General features: G+C 40.1%; 1 protein-coding gene across 16 annotated transcripts in view; it reads left to right on the top strand.

The window, feature by feature from the left end:
• Positions 1-14,049, top strand: part of gramd1bb (GRAM domain containing 1Bb) — a 100,626-nt gene that overhangs the window by 77,455 nt on the left and 9,122 nt on the right. For 12 of the 16 annotated variants that reach the window (XM_020600415.1, XM_020600419.1, XM_020600418.1 and 9 more), the window contains 7 exons: positions 4,595-4,615; positions 5,284-5,307; positions 11,352-11,436; positions 12,033-12,136; positions 12,283-12,381; positions 12,775-12,855; positions 13,033-13,148. In XM_020600415.1, coding sequence (XP_020456071.1) covers positions 4,595-4,615; positions 5,284-5,307; positions 11,352-11,436; positions 12,033-12,136; positions 12,283-12,381; positions 12,775-12,855; positions 13,033-13,148 — 530 coding nt within the window. Of the gene's footprint in view, positions 1-4,594; positions 4,616-5,283; positions 5,308-5,750; positions 10,098-11,351; positions 11,437-12,032; positions 12,137-12,282; positions 12,382-12,774; positions 12,856-13,032; positions 13,149-14,049 lie in introns of those variants that run through there. The other 4 variants (XM_020600421.1, XM_020600420.1, XM_020600417.1 and 1 more) reach the window with 2 other exon arrangements.

The raw sequence follows: 14,049 nt of genomic DNA, 5'->3' as shown, positions 1-14,049 counted from the left end.
ATAGGCAATGAGTCACACTGACAGGGTCTTATTCACTCACAGATTTGTAAAATTAGAGGTCAAAACTAATGATGTTGCACATGGATGAAAGCGCTCTGAGCTCAAAGCAGGCAGGGCCATGAAACAGCGTCTGTGGAGACCTCATAGTCATGATTAATAAGGTTTGGCAGCTAAACAACATCAGATCATTCTTCAAAGAACAGTGGCATCACAGTCACACCAATGAAGATGTGCAGTTTGCTGAAAAGTTAGTTTCTGGGCTTTGACTGCCCACACGAACTGAAAGCATCGTAGCCTGAACTAGTGATGTGCCGTATTTATCTACTCTGTCACTATAATTTTCTTTTCTCTTGATCCTATCTCTACTGTTTTTGGAAATTAAATACATTTCTTTCTTTCTTTCTTTCAAAAATTAATTTTACAAAAGTGGTGTAGGTTTTGAGGAATAAAGCATAAAGTCACTCACATGTGTTTAGGTCTGTGATTATAAAACAAAGCTCAGGTGACCATGTGAACATTCATGAACATCCCCTGTTCCCAAAGTTTAACTGAAGCTAATATGAGTCTGAGGTAGTCAGATGAAGGGGGCGTCTCCCAGTACAACTCATTGTTATTGAGAGGTTTGCTGTATTGGGGGTGATTTCTTGTTCCTGAGCAACACTGACTGACTGCGTCTTGTTTTATATAATAAAAGTGTGAGGGACAGCACACAAAGATTTTGGTTGTAACTCTTGATAGACATATGTATGAAGACGACATATAGGGCTGCGCTGCATGTGTGGACGTCCCCACGTCTTATGGAAGGGTCCAGAAAAAGTTGTTTTTAGGTGTTGTACTTCCATCTGCATGTCGCTTCACCACTGGAGTATAAGAATAATGAATTGACTCTTTCACACATTCTGGTTATTTCGCAGAAGGCGCACGTGGCTCTTGTGTTTTGTAAACTCTGAACTTATGTGAGGAATAAGAAAATGTTAGAAATCAGCCGTATCGCTCCCTCCTTCTTTTACCTTCTCATTCTGTCTTCATCTGTCTCTGATGTTCTAAAGCGCATATTTTTTTCCTCTGTGTTTATTGGTTGTTTATTTGGTTTCCACTACACAGTGTGCATGTCTTCTCTCTTTGCCGCTGCTGCCACTTGCCGTGTGATAATGTGTGCCATCTGATAGTCATCTGATAGTGACTGTTCAGCTCTTCTGTTGGTACTTTCAGCCGTTTCTTCCAGCAGCTGATTTCTTTTTATTTTCATTTTCTCCTGATTGCATGCTAGTCTTGCAAGCGAATTTCCAAAGTAAGCATTACTCTTTTTTTTCTGTTTTTCCAGTGTTTCTGTACCCACCTTCCCCCAGTGCACCTTGTCTTGTGAGTCGCTCTGTCCAAACCCTGAAATGCTTCACTCTGAACCCAACCTTGTCTGCACCCACAGTCGCAGCAGATGCACATTTATGTCACATCACAACAGGCTCTTTTTGCTGTTTAAATGTAGAGAAATAAAGGAAACTGTATAAAAAGCAAATAGACACACATATAATGGAGCAATATTTTCAAACAAACATTTCTGGTGCAGACTCATAATGAAATAAATACTGAAAACAATTCTCTTTCTCCTCTTCGGCCTGCGTCCCATCCTTCACTTAACAAACTTATACTGTGGTTACACTCTGGTAAGGAAATCCTCATATCTGTTGTGCTATGTTACTGCTCAGCTGCAGAGGGATAAACTCTTAAAAATCTTGCCAGCATCCAAGTTCAGAGCTCTAAGACAACATCATTATTTCAGTAGCCTGTCTGTTGCCACATGAGAGAATCCCTCCTGCTTTTTGTCTTGTGCCACGAGCCCAAAATCCCCCCTGTCCTGCAGAAACTGCAGATTGGTGTCATGTTTCAGTGCATCGCCCATACTGTTGCTTCAGCCATCTAATTTGCTTCTTGTCGGACTTTCTTCCATGTGTTTTTGGTACAATAAACTTATTTCTTATAGGGAGTCAGTAAATAGGATCTTATTTGTGTCAAATTTTATAGACAGCAGAAATAGGATAGACATAGAAATCATGAGAGACTGATGTGAAGAGCAGCTTCATGATTCTGTATTTGCGACTATGCTGTTGCACACACATACATACACTCACTGTATCCCAGTTGATTACATCACTCCTCAGTCAAAGCACCCACCCATCCCTCTGCCCCAACTCCATTACAATCCTCCCACGTGAACCTGTGGTCAGCAATAGCCCCATGACCCCAAACATGGCGTGAGGTCATCCCAGGAGCGTGAGCCTGATCCCCCCAGTGCTAATATAATCCAAATCGGTACCTTCAGCAACAAAGAGGGTGCCGTGCCTCTTTGCAGTATGAGCTAAAGCAGTGATGAAACAACAAAAATCAATCAGGGTTATCATGTAACATACAAAGTGGATGGAGGTTTTTGTAGCATGCTAACATTTTGGATGTCGGGTCACAGAAAATATTGTCCCTCTTACCCTCGATTTATTTGTTTTCATTTTCTATGTCTTTCATAGTTCATGTTGCTAAGTGCTTTGGTTAACATGTTCTCTTTAATTTTCTTTCAGTATGACAGACTAAACCTGATAAAAGTAAGCATTTTTTCTTGCATCATTTGACCCACTGACAGTTCCCGCTGGCCCCAGTTAAATCCCCCAGCCCTTCAATTCCTCTGTAGCTGTGTGACTGTAGGATACATCTTTCCATCCCTTGATTTAGTGACTTGTAAACTGTATTTTTTTTTTTTCTTTTTTGGTTCTACCGTGATTAATTTTGGCTGATTTGAATTTAGCCACAAATGTCTAAAAGAAAGATGTTACTCTAAATTTGATCTTTATTAATTGTTCTGAAGCTCTTTATCTGGCAAAAGAAAAATAAATGTTTTTTTGTAATTCATAGCCCCATATGTGTGGATTTTTAACTAAATAAATGTCAATTAAACCAACTGTTTAACTGTTCAGTGGTCTATTTCTCATATATACTGTCACAGTAAATGATCTGTGTGTAAACAATGGCATCACAAATCTTACAGACTGACTAGTGTGTAGTCACACAGTGTCAAACATTCCAGGCAGTGGCCTCAAAGTAATTCCTCTCTTGTGTCTCCGTCCCCTTCAAATTAGATTAGCCCACATTACAGCCAGGCGTCAGGCCTACTACTGCAGTTCACTGTTCACTAACACCTCGCACAGCAAATAACCGAAGAAGCCTATAGACTCAGACAACCCCAGGCACAAAAGAAAAACTAAAAGCATTTCAGGCTTTTGAAAGGACAAATTTACAATTAACAATAACCTGTGATGCAACTATGAGACAGTTTGTGAGTGTTTTTGCTTTAACTTAAATGTGGATATCCCTTTTTTGGCCCTCTTCCCACCCTGAATACCCTGCTCTTTCTTTCACACTGTGAATTAACACCTGCATGTTCCCCACAACGAATTGTTCTGCTAAACGGAGCAGAACGTGTGTTTATGTGGTTGAGAAAAAGTTGTAAGTCAGGATTCAAATACAGTATATCTTTGTTGCCCTCTGCTGTTAGAAAACTGCAACTGAAACAGCTGGTTGTTTAGGAAGAGCACACAAAACACTAGTCAGCACACATAATTTATGATTATCACCGAGCACCCGTTATATTTAATATAATGTGGTATGGAGTATTAAATCATATTTTCACATCTCTCACTAAACTGCTAAGAAGGTGTTTGATGGAGAAACTTTCAGATAAATCAGTGATGACTGAATGTTTTTATAAGATGGAGAAGTGGACATTTGTAATAGAGGTGTGTTAAATAAAAACACTAACATAATTTAGCAGTGTTTCTAATGTGCTAATGCAGTATATGGCAGGTTTGGAGCAAATTTACTTTCTGCGCCGCTGACACAGGAAGGAGATTGTTTTGAACAGTATATTTGATTACTTTGAGTTCACTGAAACAAGCAGACAGGCTCTGGTATTTAAAGCGTGCTGATAGCTTTAAAGTACCTCGGTACATTTACTCAAGTGCTGTACTTAAGTACTTCATACTTTGACTTCGCTACACTTCAGAGAAAAATATTGTATGTAAAACTTATTAAATGTATTTGATACATTTAGTTACTAGTTACTTTTCTGAACATGATTAATAAAATAAAATGCAGTATAATCATAAGACTTTATTGATCCTTGATGTGAAATTCACAAGCTGCCCAGCTGTATGTAAAGTACTTCAAATTACTAGCATATATGTTAGTTAACATTTAGTGCTTTGCCAGCTGCGACATTGTGTGATGTAAACAATAATACATCAATAATTAATAACCCAATAATATGATGTACATTAAGGTGAAATGTAACCTTCTACATAATGAGTACTTTTGTTTTTGGTACTTTAAATATATATTTATGCTAATACATTTGTGCTTTTACTTAAGTAACATTTTGAATACAGGACTTTTACTTGTAATAGAGTATTTTTACACTGTGGTATTGCTACCGTTGCTTATGTAAACAGTCTGAGTACTTCCACCACAACTGTAAAATCTCTCTTTCTCTCTCTCGCTCTCTCTTTCTCTCTCTCTCTCTCTCTCTCTCTCTCTCTTTCTGTCTTCACAGAAGAGCCAAAGCTGGTACAACGTAAGTCATGCTTTTTATTTGCATTACTGACTTGTGTGATTTTGTACTTTGTCTCTTATGGGTGTATGTGTGTGCTTGTTTGTGTTCAAGTCATGTGAGTGATCCTACAAGTATCCAGTGGTTGGTTTGGTGATGAGTGCCGCTTACGAAATGAAAGTTTGTTGTCCTTGACCCTTTTTAATGGTTCACCAAATCATTAGGGTTACTAGTCATCCTGGTATGGATTAGCACGGGCTTAAAAGAGCAACAGGGCACCATTTTGATATAGGCAATCATTGGATTGGAAAGACTACAGCAGGACATTAAAGACAAGATATGAACCTTAAAAATGTAAAAAAAAAATAAAAAAAAGTATTGACTCAATAAAACCAGACTGAATATTGTTGTAGTTTTTTATTGCACCACAAGATGGTGTGCTAACACTATTTATGACTCCACCATAATGCTTTCACGTGTTATTTTGCTGAGTAACCCTTTAATAATTATTTTCGACCAACTTTTACACTATAAAGGTGTCTGTTGTGTTGATTAAGCCCAGGGAGTGTTGGATTCAGCCCCACTCAGTGTCAAGTCCCAGCTTGTGTAGAAGTGTTTGATCCTTCCCCATTGTGTGTTGTTTTATTTCTTTTTTCATTCCTTGTGTGTACACTGTTCCACTCTCTCCCCAGCATGAAAGACAACACATCCTGAGAGTAAGCATGACTTGTATTCTTGTACAACCCTGGATATCTTTCTGTCTCTTGCTCTGTCTTTTGGTTCTCAGCCTGGTGGGATGCTAAAATCACCTCCTGCCTGCCTTTTAATGATTCCATTGACTTCCCTCAGTGTTGTTACCACCCAATACCAAAGCCACGTTTTGAGGGAAGGGATTTAGACATGTTGAAGTAAATATACCACATCTTAAAACCCTAAAGGGTAAATACATAATGATTCCTGGCTAATGTACATGTTTACTGCATCAGAACTTGTATTAATGTATTTATATTTTGCCAGTTCCTGAGATGTGATCACATGTCTGTCACCACACAAACTTCTAATTCTGGTATGCAACAGGTGGTAACAAGCATACTGAGTTCTAAACAACAAGCCATCATAGGGGCCTCTGGATGAGCCCAGAATGCCTTTGAACAACATGAGACTGGAGCATGGCACTTGAGGTCTCAGCATGCTTCTCTCCACCATGACTCCGCTTTTCACATCCTAATAATAAGGGACACTGGGACACTTGAGTTTTATGGTGCAGGTATGACAATCAGAAGACAATACAGAGATGTCCTTACAGATTTTAAAGGACAACTGTTGTGTTCAAAGCAGGCTTTGTCCAAAACGTCCAGACATCTTCAGTGTTTCGCTAATGCTGCTCACATTTCCTCTTCTGACCTGCTGTTTGGAAATTAGCATAACAAGTAGCAATCTCAAGTTGATGCTGTGCTTATTTGTACCCTGTTAATATCTAACAGATGTCTAACAAATTATAAGCAGCACAGTATACTTCACATGTACAAGATAACATGACCACCTGCTCATCATCAAATACACTGCAAATCTATATTTCCCACAAGTGAGACCTAAAATCTTTAGTTTCCTAAAAGATAAAGATGGTGATATTCCAATTTTCAACAAATCCCACTGAAAGACGAAAACAAACAATGAACAAATCCCATTAACAAGTATTGCCTGTATGGACAAAGCCCCCTATCTTTGGTCTGTCTTAGTCCTTTGTGCCACAGAGCTCCATTGTTACCCATAAATTATGGAAACACACCAGTGAGCCACACGGTTGCACTGGGTGGCATGTTCCTTAAATACCACAAACATACACCTTGTAGTTTATTTTTGCCTCAGTCCCAGAAACCCTAGTAGATAAATACTTCCTACAGCATGTGTAACTAACCCACAGCTGAAAATAGTACCCAACAAACGCAGTAACTACTTGAGTTGGAGTAATGTCTGATAAATATAACAGTGCCCTGCTGCTGTAGCAGATGTCTTAGCCATTTCTGTTAAGTGACACTATGTATGTAATGTTTGCTGTAGAGCCACTGTGGCTACAAGTGTGAGATAATGGGAAATACTAAAATATAGTGTAACAGTTGTATTAGTAGAGAAGACTTTGTTGTTTGTTGCTTGTGAATTCAGCAAATGTTATATATTCTCACTGTAAGATGTGCTCTTTTTCTAAAGGTGTGTCCTCTGTAGGAATGAATGGGCTTGGAATGCGTTGTTGGTTTTGGTCTGTTCATGGGATTTGTTAACAATAAGAAAAACAACACCAGCCTTTTCCCAGGTGGGGAATAAAATCTGTTTCTAATGCAACTTGCTTTAAGAACTTTCTGAAATCAAGTGACTTTTCAGGACATGTGCTGTGAACTGCACTTGCAACTGGTGCAATTACAAAACCACACTGACCGACTTTATTTCTGTTTTTATGAAAAATAAGCGTTCAAATATTTAATATGAGACCAAATGGACTAATAGGAGAGTGACACAAACCGAAGCACTTTTTGAAGCTTTTAAATTAAATTTATTGTTCATGAAATGTCCTCTGCGTTCTAGCTGTGTTCCTGTTATCTCATACACTCATCCTTACTCATACAATAAATACAGAAGATCAGAGGTTAAGTGACTAAAGTCCAAGTATCTATTATACTTGGACTTCAGTTAGCTTTGACTCTACATGTACATGGTCACACCTATATGTAGGAGTGTGTATACCCATGAGTCTGTGTGTGTGCACCTCTACATGGCAATGATGACCTCCCATGGCACTGAGACACAATGATTAAAAATCCATCCGTCCTGATGTGAGTTCTGAGCCTGTTAGAGATATGCATATTGGCCATCTTTCCTCAACGGCCTTGTGAAAATGTCTTTTCAGTCACTTTGAATCTACAGTACGCAAGTTTGTTGTAGAAACCAGCTGCAGGGAATTAACAAGACAGAAGACGCCAACAGATAGTGCATGGATAAGTGAAATTAGGACTCAATGTGACCGGTGTGGTTCTGCGTTGCGTTGGTATGAATGATGACGTGACACCAGGATCTCTTTGGACTTCAATTGCCGTTTATTTTGACACTGACAATCTGATGATCATAAATGATAAATATAGACCTACATGTAAATGAGGTAACCGCTCCAACTACTACGGGAGTTAGCTTAAGCTAATAGCACTCGACTGTTAAACCTAAGTTCACAACTGCTCATTTTACAAAATGTTCATATTAGCAGGTAGAGATAAACATGTTAATAAAAGTGGGAGACCAAAAACTACACACAAAATAATAGAAACACTAGGATGCATAAGCTGAGTCACCAAAATGTTTAAGTCTGGATCTAGGTACCTCTAAAAGCAATTGGTTGGAATACCTAAGAGATCTACCAGGTGTGTGACACCCACCTCTCCCGCAGGACACGTGTACAAAATGGGAGAGGTGGAGGAGGTACCCTGTACCACAGAAGAAGAGATCCCAGACGAGGGACTTTGAGCTTGAACTTCCTCAGCAAAAACAAAAGACAGGTCCCATCAGGTATATGATATATTTACAACTTAAAGGTAGATTTTGTGATTAGATTATAACAGGTTATATATGACACAATCCATTCAGTTTGTTTAGACCCACATAGACAAATCCATCAGGCTTTTCACATTGTCTCACAAAGATTCACATGCACACATACCTGGCCTGAGAATCCAACCCTCACCCCCCCCTTAACACACTAAAACCCTACCCTGGTTTCCAGTACCAGTCTCCTCCATCCCCTACTGTTTGTCAAGAGAGTAAACAATTAACCAAACCCATAAACTCTGTATCCACCTCACCCTGAGTCTCAAACATCACCTGAACACTGCAGCAGCCTTTTCCTTTGCTTGATCTTTTGGAGAAAATGAATTAAATGAGCAAGAATTAAAGGATTACTCTGAAAAGATGCCACAAGTAATTCTAAGAACTGATTTGTCCTGGTGGCCTTTTTTAGCAGACGAACCCTCATTCCACTGAATTTCAATCACATGATGTAAAAGCATTCTCAGTGTAGGTGAATGCCTTCTTAGAACTGCGTGTGAGTGATCGGCACTGTTTTCTGAGAGGCTGCAGCTGAAGATTGTTTTCCACATTTCTTTTTTTCCCCCTGCTTCAGATTGTCTACACAGTCTTTGATGAAAGAACAGATTGGAAAGTTGGAAGTCATGGCTGAATTCCAGTGCACAAATATGGGCTACACGTTTGCTTCAGGCGTCAATAAAGTTCAAGCCATAGAAACATAAGTGTTTTTGTTTGTCTTTTTTTTTATTGCTACTAGGACCTCCATAGCCCACCTTCTTGACTCTTAAAAACACCAGTTGTGTTATCGGTGCAACTTGCATCTGGGATCTCTATATTATTTCTTGCTCGCTAACAATAACAGAACGTAGTCAAGTATCAGTGGCAGGTTAATCACCCCACTAGCAGGGCAGAGAGAAAGGAGGGCGTGCTTTCATATTGTCAGTACCATTGAATCATTGCTGCTGGATGCTTTTGACTGGTTGAAAAAGATAAGCAAAGAGATGTTTACAGAATGTTTGTCCAGCCACTTCACCCCACAATTTATGCTCTGGCCTGCGACTCAGCGCAGACCCTGTCAAGATTGATGGTGTTGTTTTGCAGGCGGAGGTAACTGGAGGTTATGCTCACATCTGTTCTCTGTAACTCAGTCACTTGGTCAGATAAAAAGACAAGCTCGACACATACTTCAACAGATTGAAGACATTCATTTCTCTTTTATTCAGCCCTGTTTTCTTTCTTCATCTAAGGTTCCTGCTTCTTAGCTACAGCTTTGTTTGAATTAGGCCTCCTCTCCACAAAGTAAACTTGCTTCATTCTTTCCTGGTCATAAACAGGGTAATTACAAAGCACTCAGACCTGGATACACACACACACACGCTCAGCTCACACACTGCTGGGAGGAGCAAACAGGGGAAAAAAGGAAAAGCTACTGGCATGATAATATAGGACTTGTTGGCCGGGGTTACTGTAGGGCAACGGCCGTAACTCCTCTCCCTGTGTGTGAGAAAGGAAGAGAGGGAGAGGCAGAGAATGACAGAGCGAGACAAGGATCATGTGGCCGGAGTGTGCCGTGCCCACCGCTCAACACTGAAAGGGAGCGGCACCCAATACAGGGGGTGGATACTGCAGCTTCCAAACCACTGGACCCACCAGCTCTGTCTATTTTTATTTTCCTACACTGACCGACAAGTGCTCCAACGTGGAGTCCACTGGGGCCGGTTGTGGAAACTGCTTCCATCCAGGCGCCAAAAAAAAAGGATCTGGCGCCATGAATATGGAGGACTGTACGATGTCAGACTGGGAGGCTATGCTGGAGCTAGATGAGGAATTGGCAGGGTGGCTTCTGCAGGGTCCAGCTAAAGGGCAGTGGGGTTGGGAGTGGGGCTGGGCTGCCTCAAACCCTCAAGACTCTGAGTGGGACACTGAAGAGATCCCCGCTGTAAGTTGTAAGCTCATAAGTAAGAGACAAACGGAGGAGGGTGAACAAAAAAATGTGGAAACTTGGAATTGGATAGATTTCATTAGTTCTAATAGGACAAAGCAGGGGGGCAACACAAAGCCTTTGTAGGAAGCTTTGTTTTTACCGTATCCTGCTGTAAGCATAATTCTGTGGTAATTCACTGCTACTAAAGAAAACAGTTGATTTTGGTTATGAGTCATAGCTATCTGAATTCTCCCGGAACTCGCAGAGACCTGTTTTTTGGAGCATCAGGTTATTGTGTGAGCGACTTGAAGTATTAACAGTGTATGTGAATTTGTTTGTGTTGGGACACATGAAAAGAAGCATCATGATGCTGTGTGCAGTTATGGCAGTTAAACTCTTTTCCAGGGCATTTAGGATGGACTTTCAGAGATGTCACACATGATTTCAGAGCAGCTTTTCTCATCACTGCACTCTTCTCAAAGGCAAGGAGATGCAGTAACAGTGTCTACACTTGTGACTTTTAATGTGAACAAGCTGTCCTTTTACCACTGTCCCTCATACAAAAGAATATATTGTTCCATTGTAACATATCTCTTGTTACTGTATTGCCAGCTATTGCTTCCTGGGGTTTTCCTGTTGAAGGAAAGCATCTGGCACAGACAGCTCATATTTGGAGATTTTAAACATCACATGTTCACTGTGCAAATAAACAAGACGGCTGAAGCCAAGCAAAGGAAAGTGTAGCCATATTAAACAGGATGTTCCTCCTAGTGCTGACAAGTTTTTGTTAGATCAGATTAATTAAACCACTGTGTACAGTTGTGTTTACTCTCGAGAGTTCATCAGCTGTCAGTCCCCTTGTCACTAAACAGAAAGCCCCAAAGTCAGAAACGTGCTGCTCTGTAATGTGACTCGTATATTAAATGCTCACAGTCATGGCAGCATGATCTGCAGCTTTTTGGGATTGCACTTTAAATCAGTCTGCAGTTACGTGTCATTAATGACTACAGATAATTTAGACTGCATACCTCTGCTTGTCCATTTACAGTACTTGTCCAAACCTCCCACAGAATGAAAGGGTATGAGTAGAGCAAACCAGACATCCTGATCAAACCTGTGGGTGGTTTTAACAAGGTTATCTTACATGCTCCTTGAAATAACACTTGTGAGTGAGTGAGTCAGAGAGCATGAAGAGTGAGTGAGTTTTGGAAGCGCGTGTGTGTGTGTGTGTGTGTGTAGTGTTGTTTCTGACTGTTTCTGTAACTGCAGGTGCTGAGCCCGACATACAAGCAGCGCAATGAGGACTTCAGGAAACTCTTCAAGCAGCTCCCTGACACAGAGAGACTCATTGTGGGTGAGTGGAACCCACAGAAACACTGGGGCCATCTGAGGACTGGCAGAGCGTCGCTAAGTTGTTAGAAATTAGAAAATGATTAACCCTTACAAAACCGAGAGGAGACACAAATATTGAACATTTCGAGTGTCTAACACTGTGACATGAAATTTAAATATGCTTATATTTTATTTGCTGACAATGTAAGAAAATACTCCACAGCTTTCACACACAAGGAACTTTTACCCTGATGAATGAAGTTTAGTTTGTTGTTGTGTGATTTTCCCAACTCTTCAGTGAGTACAGTCATTGCCTAAAATGCTCTAAAGCTGAAACTCGAGGGTAAAGTTGACCTCACAGTGCGACATCATTTTTGTTTTGGTTTGGTAGGGATGAGTTCATGTACAATAAACACATCCTGCAGCAAGGTTTCTTTGTGACAGTGAATGAGCACTGTCGTATACAATATTAATTTAAATGATTTTGATTCGATATTAGCATGTTGTTAGACTACTACGCTATTAAATCATTTATCATGGCGTGTAATTTGCAATATTGCATCATACTTAATGTGTGTGGTGTTTTTCCTCTGACTTTGTGTCTTCTCTGTCTGTCAGACTACTCCTGCGCGCTTCAACGGGACATCCTCCTTCAAGGACGACTCTACCTCTCTGAGAACTGGATCTGTTTCTATAGCAACATCTTCCGCTGGGAAACACTGGTGTGTTTGTTCATGCTTCTCTGCATTCCCTTTTTTTTTTTTTTTTTTTTTTTTTTTTTTTTTTTTTTATATATTATCAATACTGGGTCATACTTGGAGCTACAACATGCGTATGCGTATCTGTGCATTTGTGTGTTTGCATTTAGCTGACAGTGCGGCTAATAAAAGACATCTGCTCAATGAAGAAAGAAAAAACCGCCCGCCTCATTCCCAATGCCATCCAGGTCTGCACAGACACTGAAAAGGTAAAAGATACAGAAACAGTCAAGGCATTTTCATTGGTAGAAACATAGATGGGTTAGTAACTAATGTGGGTATACCTAAGACTGAACTGTGAATGTTTTAAATGTAATTATATAAACAGGGACACCAGGGAGGCCTTGAGGAGTAATGTCTGACTGGGAAGGAAGAGTGGTGATTTGATCTTTATTGTCAACAGGAGGGACATGTGGAGAATGTTTGGCAAGCTGTTAAAATCCACTATCACTGCCAAAATATGTCACTACAAATTCAAATAATCCCAGACTAGGAAGGGTTTAAACCGTGCTCCTCAAAATGTGCCTTTAATTTTCACAGTTAGTGTTATTTTTGGTTTTGTTTACTTGAGCTCGCACATGATTGCCTTTGATTCTTCACAGCACTTTTTCACTTCATTTGGAGCAAGAGACAGGACATACATGATGATGTTCAGATTGTGGCAGAATGCGCTGCTGGACAAGGTGGGCATTTTGCTTTTGCTGACATTTATCTGAAGCACAGAGTTCTTGTACATTTGCATCACATAGGTTGTAAAGGAATACCTCAAACCGCTCTCCAAACCATTCGCACCAAGTTTACTCTGTAGTATTTTTGAGTCTTCTCATTTCTTACTTTGATTGGTTGATGCTTTTTTGCAGCCCCTGTGCCCCAAAGAACTGTGGCACTTTGTTCATCAGTGCTATGGCAACGAGCTCGGCCTAACCAGTGACGATGAGGACTATGTACCCCCTGATGATGACTTCAACACCATGGGGTGAGTGTGGTTATGATGCAGCTTCTATTACTGTGGTTACACAGTAATAAATGTTGCCCCTCCCATCATAGCCGCTTTTCTAGTGACGAATTAAACTACAGATGCCTGGTTGCGACAAACTGTACAAAAGTTAGTCTCTAGTTCAAAGCTAGCATTAGTGGACGAATGAGTAAATTTGGCAGTCTATTAGAATGCTCTGGTTACTGCTAATGTGACACAGAGCACTAATGTTACACTAAGCTTGGATTATTCTGAAATTAAAGTTATATTGATTCAATACAAAGGTAAAATCAAGGCCACACTAGGTTGCTAATGTTATCAAAACAAACACAGTAGTTTTAGATATGAGCACATCCAGAGAATTAATCTGAATTAAATTTGAGTCCTTTGGCTGCTTTTAACCCTCTCCATCTCAAAAGGTCGAGCTGATGTTAACCCTGATTTTTGCTCTTTCTTTGTCCAACTCTCTCTGTGCAAAAAAAAAAAAAAAACATGACCTCCTTGAACTGGCATTCACTGTTTTGGACTTTTAGCTGCCAAGAGGTCCTTCATGGCTGAGTGTTTGCAATGACTATTCATGATTCGACAAACCTGTCTTATAATCTTTGCTAGGTGGCAGGCGGTGCTAATTTATAGACCAAACACAGGATAAGGAAGCGGGAATAACAACAGAAGGAGAGTGTCATGGCGGGGAATAGTATAGCAGAGAGACCCCACAGCCTGTCTCATTTTCACTTGATTTATCAGACAATGTGTAAGATTTTAGTTAATGTACCTTTTATTTATATGTGGTCAGAAACATTAGCATAATCTTTTGTCTAGATCCAGCAGTTCGTACAGGTCATACAAGCTGAGAGAAAAGATTTACTTCAAAGGCTGGATGAAGGGCAAACAAGATGCT

Source organism: Monopterus albus, unplaced genomic scaffold, assembly GCF_001952655.1.
Source record: "Monopterus albus unplaced genomic scaffold, M_albus_1.0 scaffold46.1, whole genome shotgun sequence".
NCBI lineage: Eukaryota > Metazoa > Chordata > Actinopteri > Synbranchiformes > Synbranchidae > Monopterus > Monopterus albus.
Note: the sequence above shows the minus strand (reverse complement) of the source record. Positions and strands in the feature narration are given on the sequence as shown.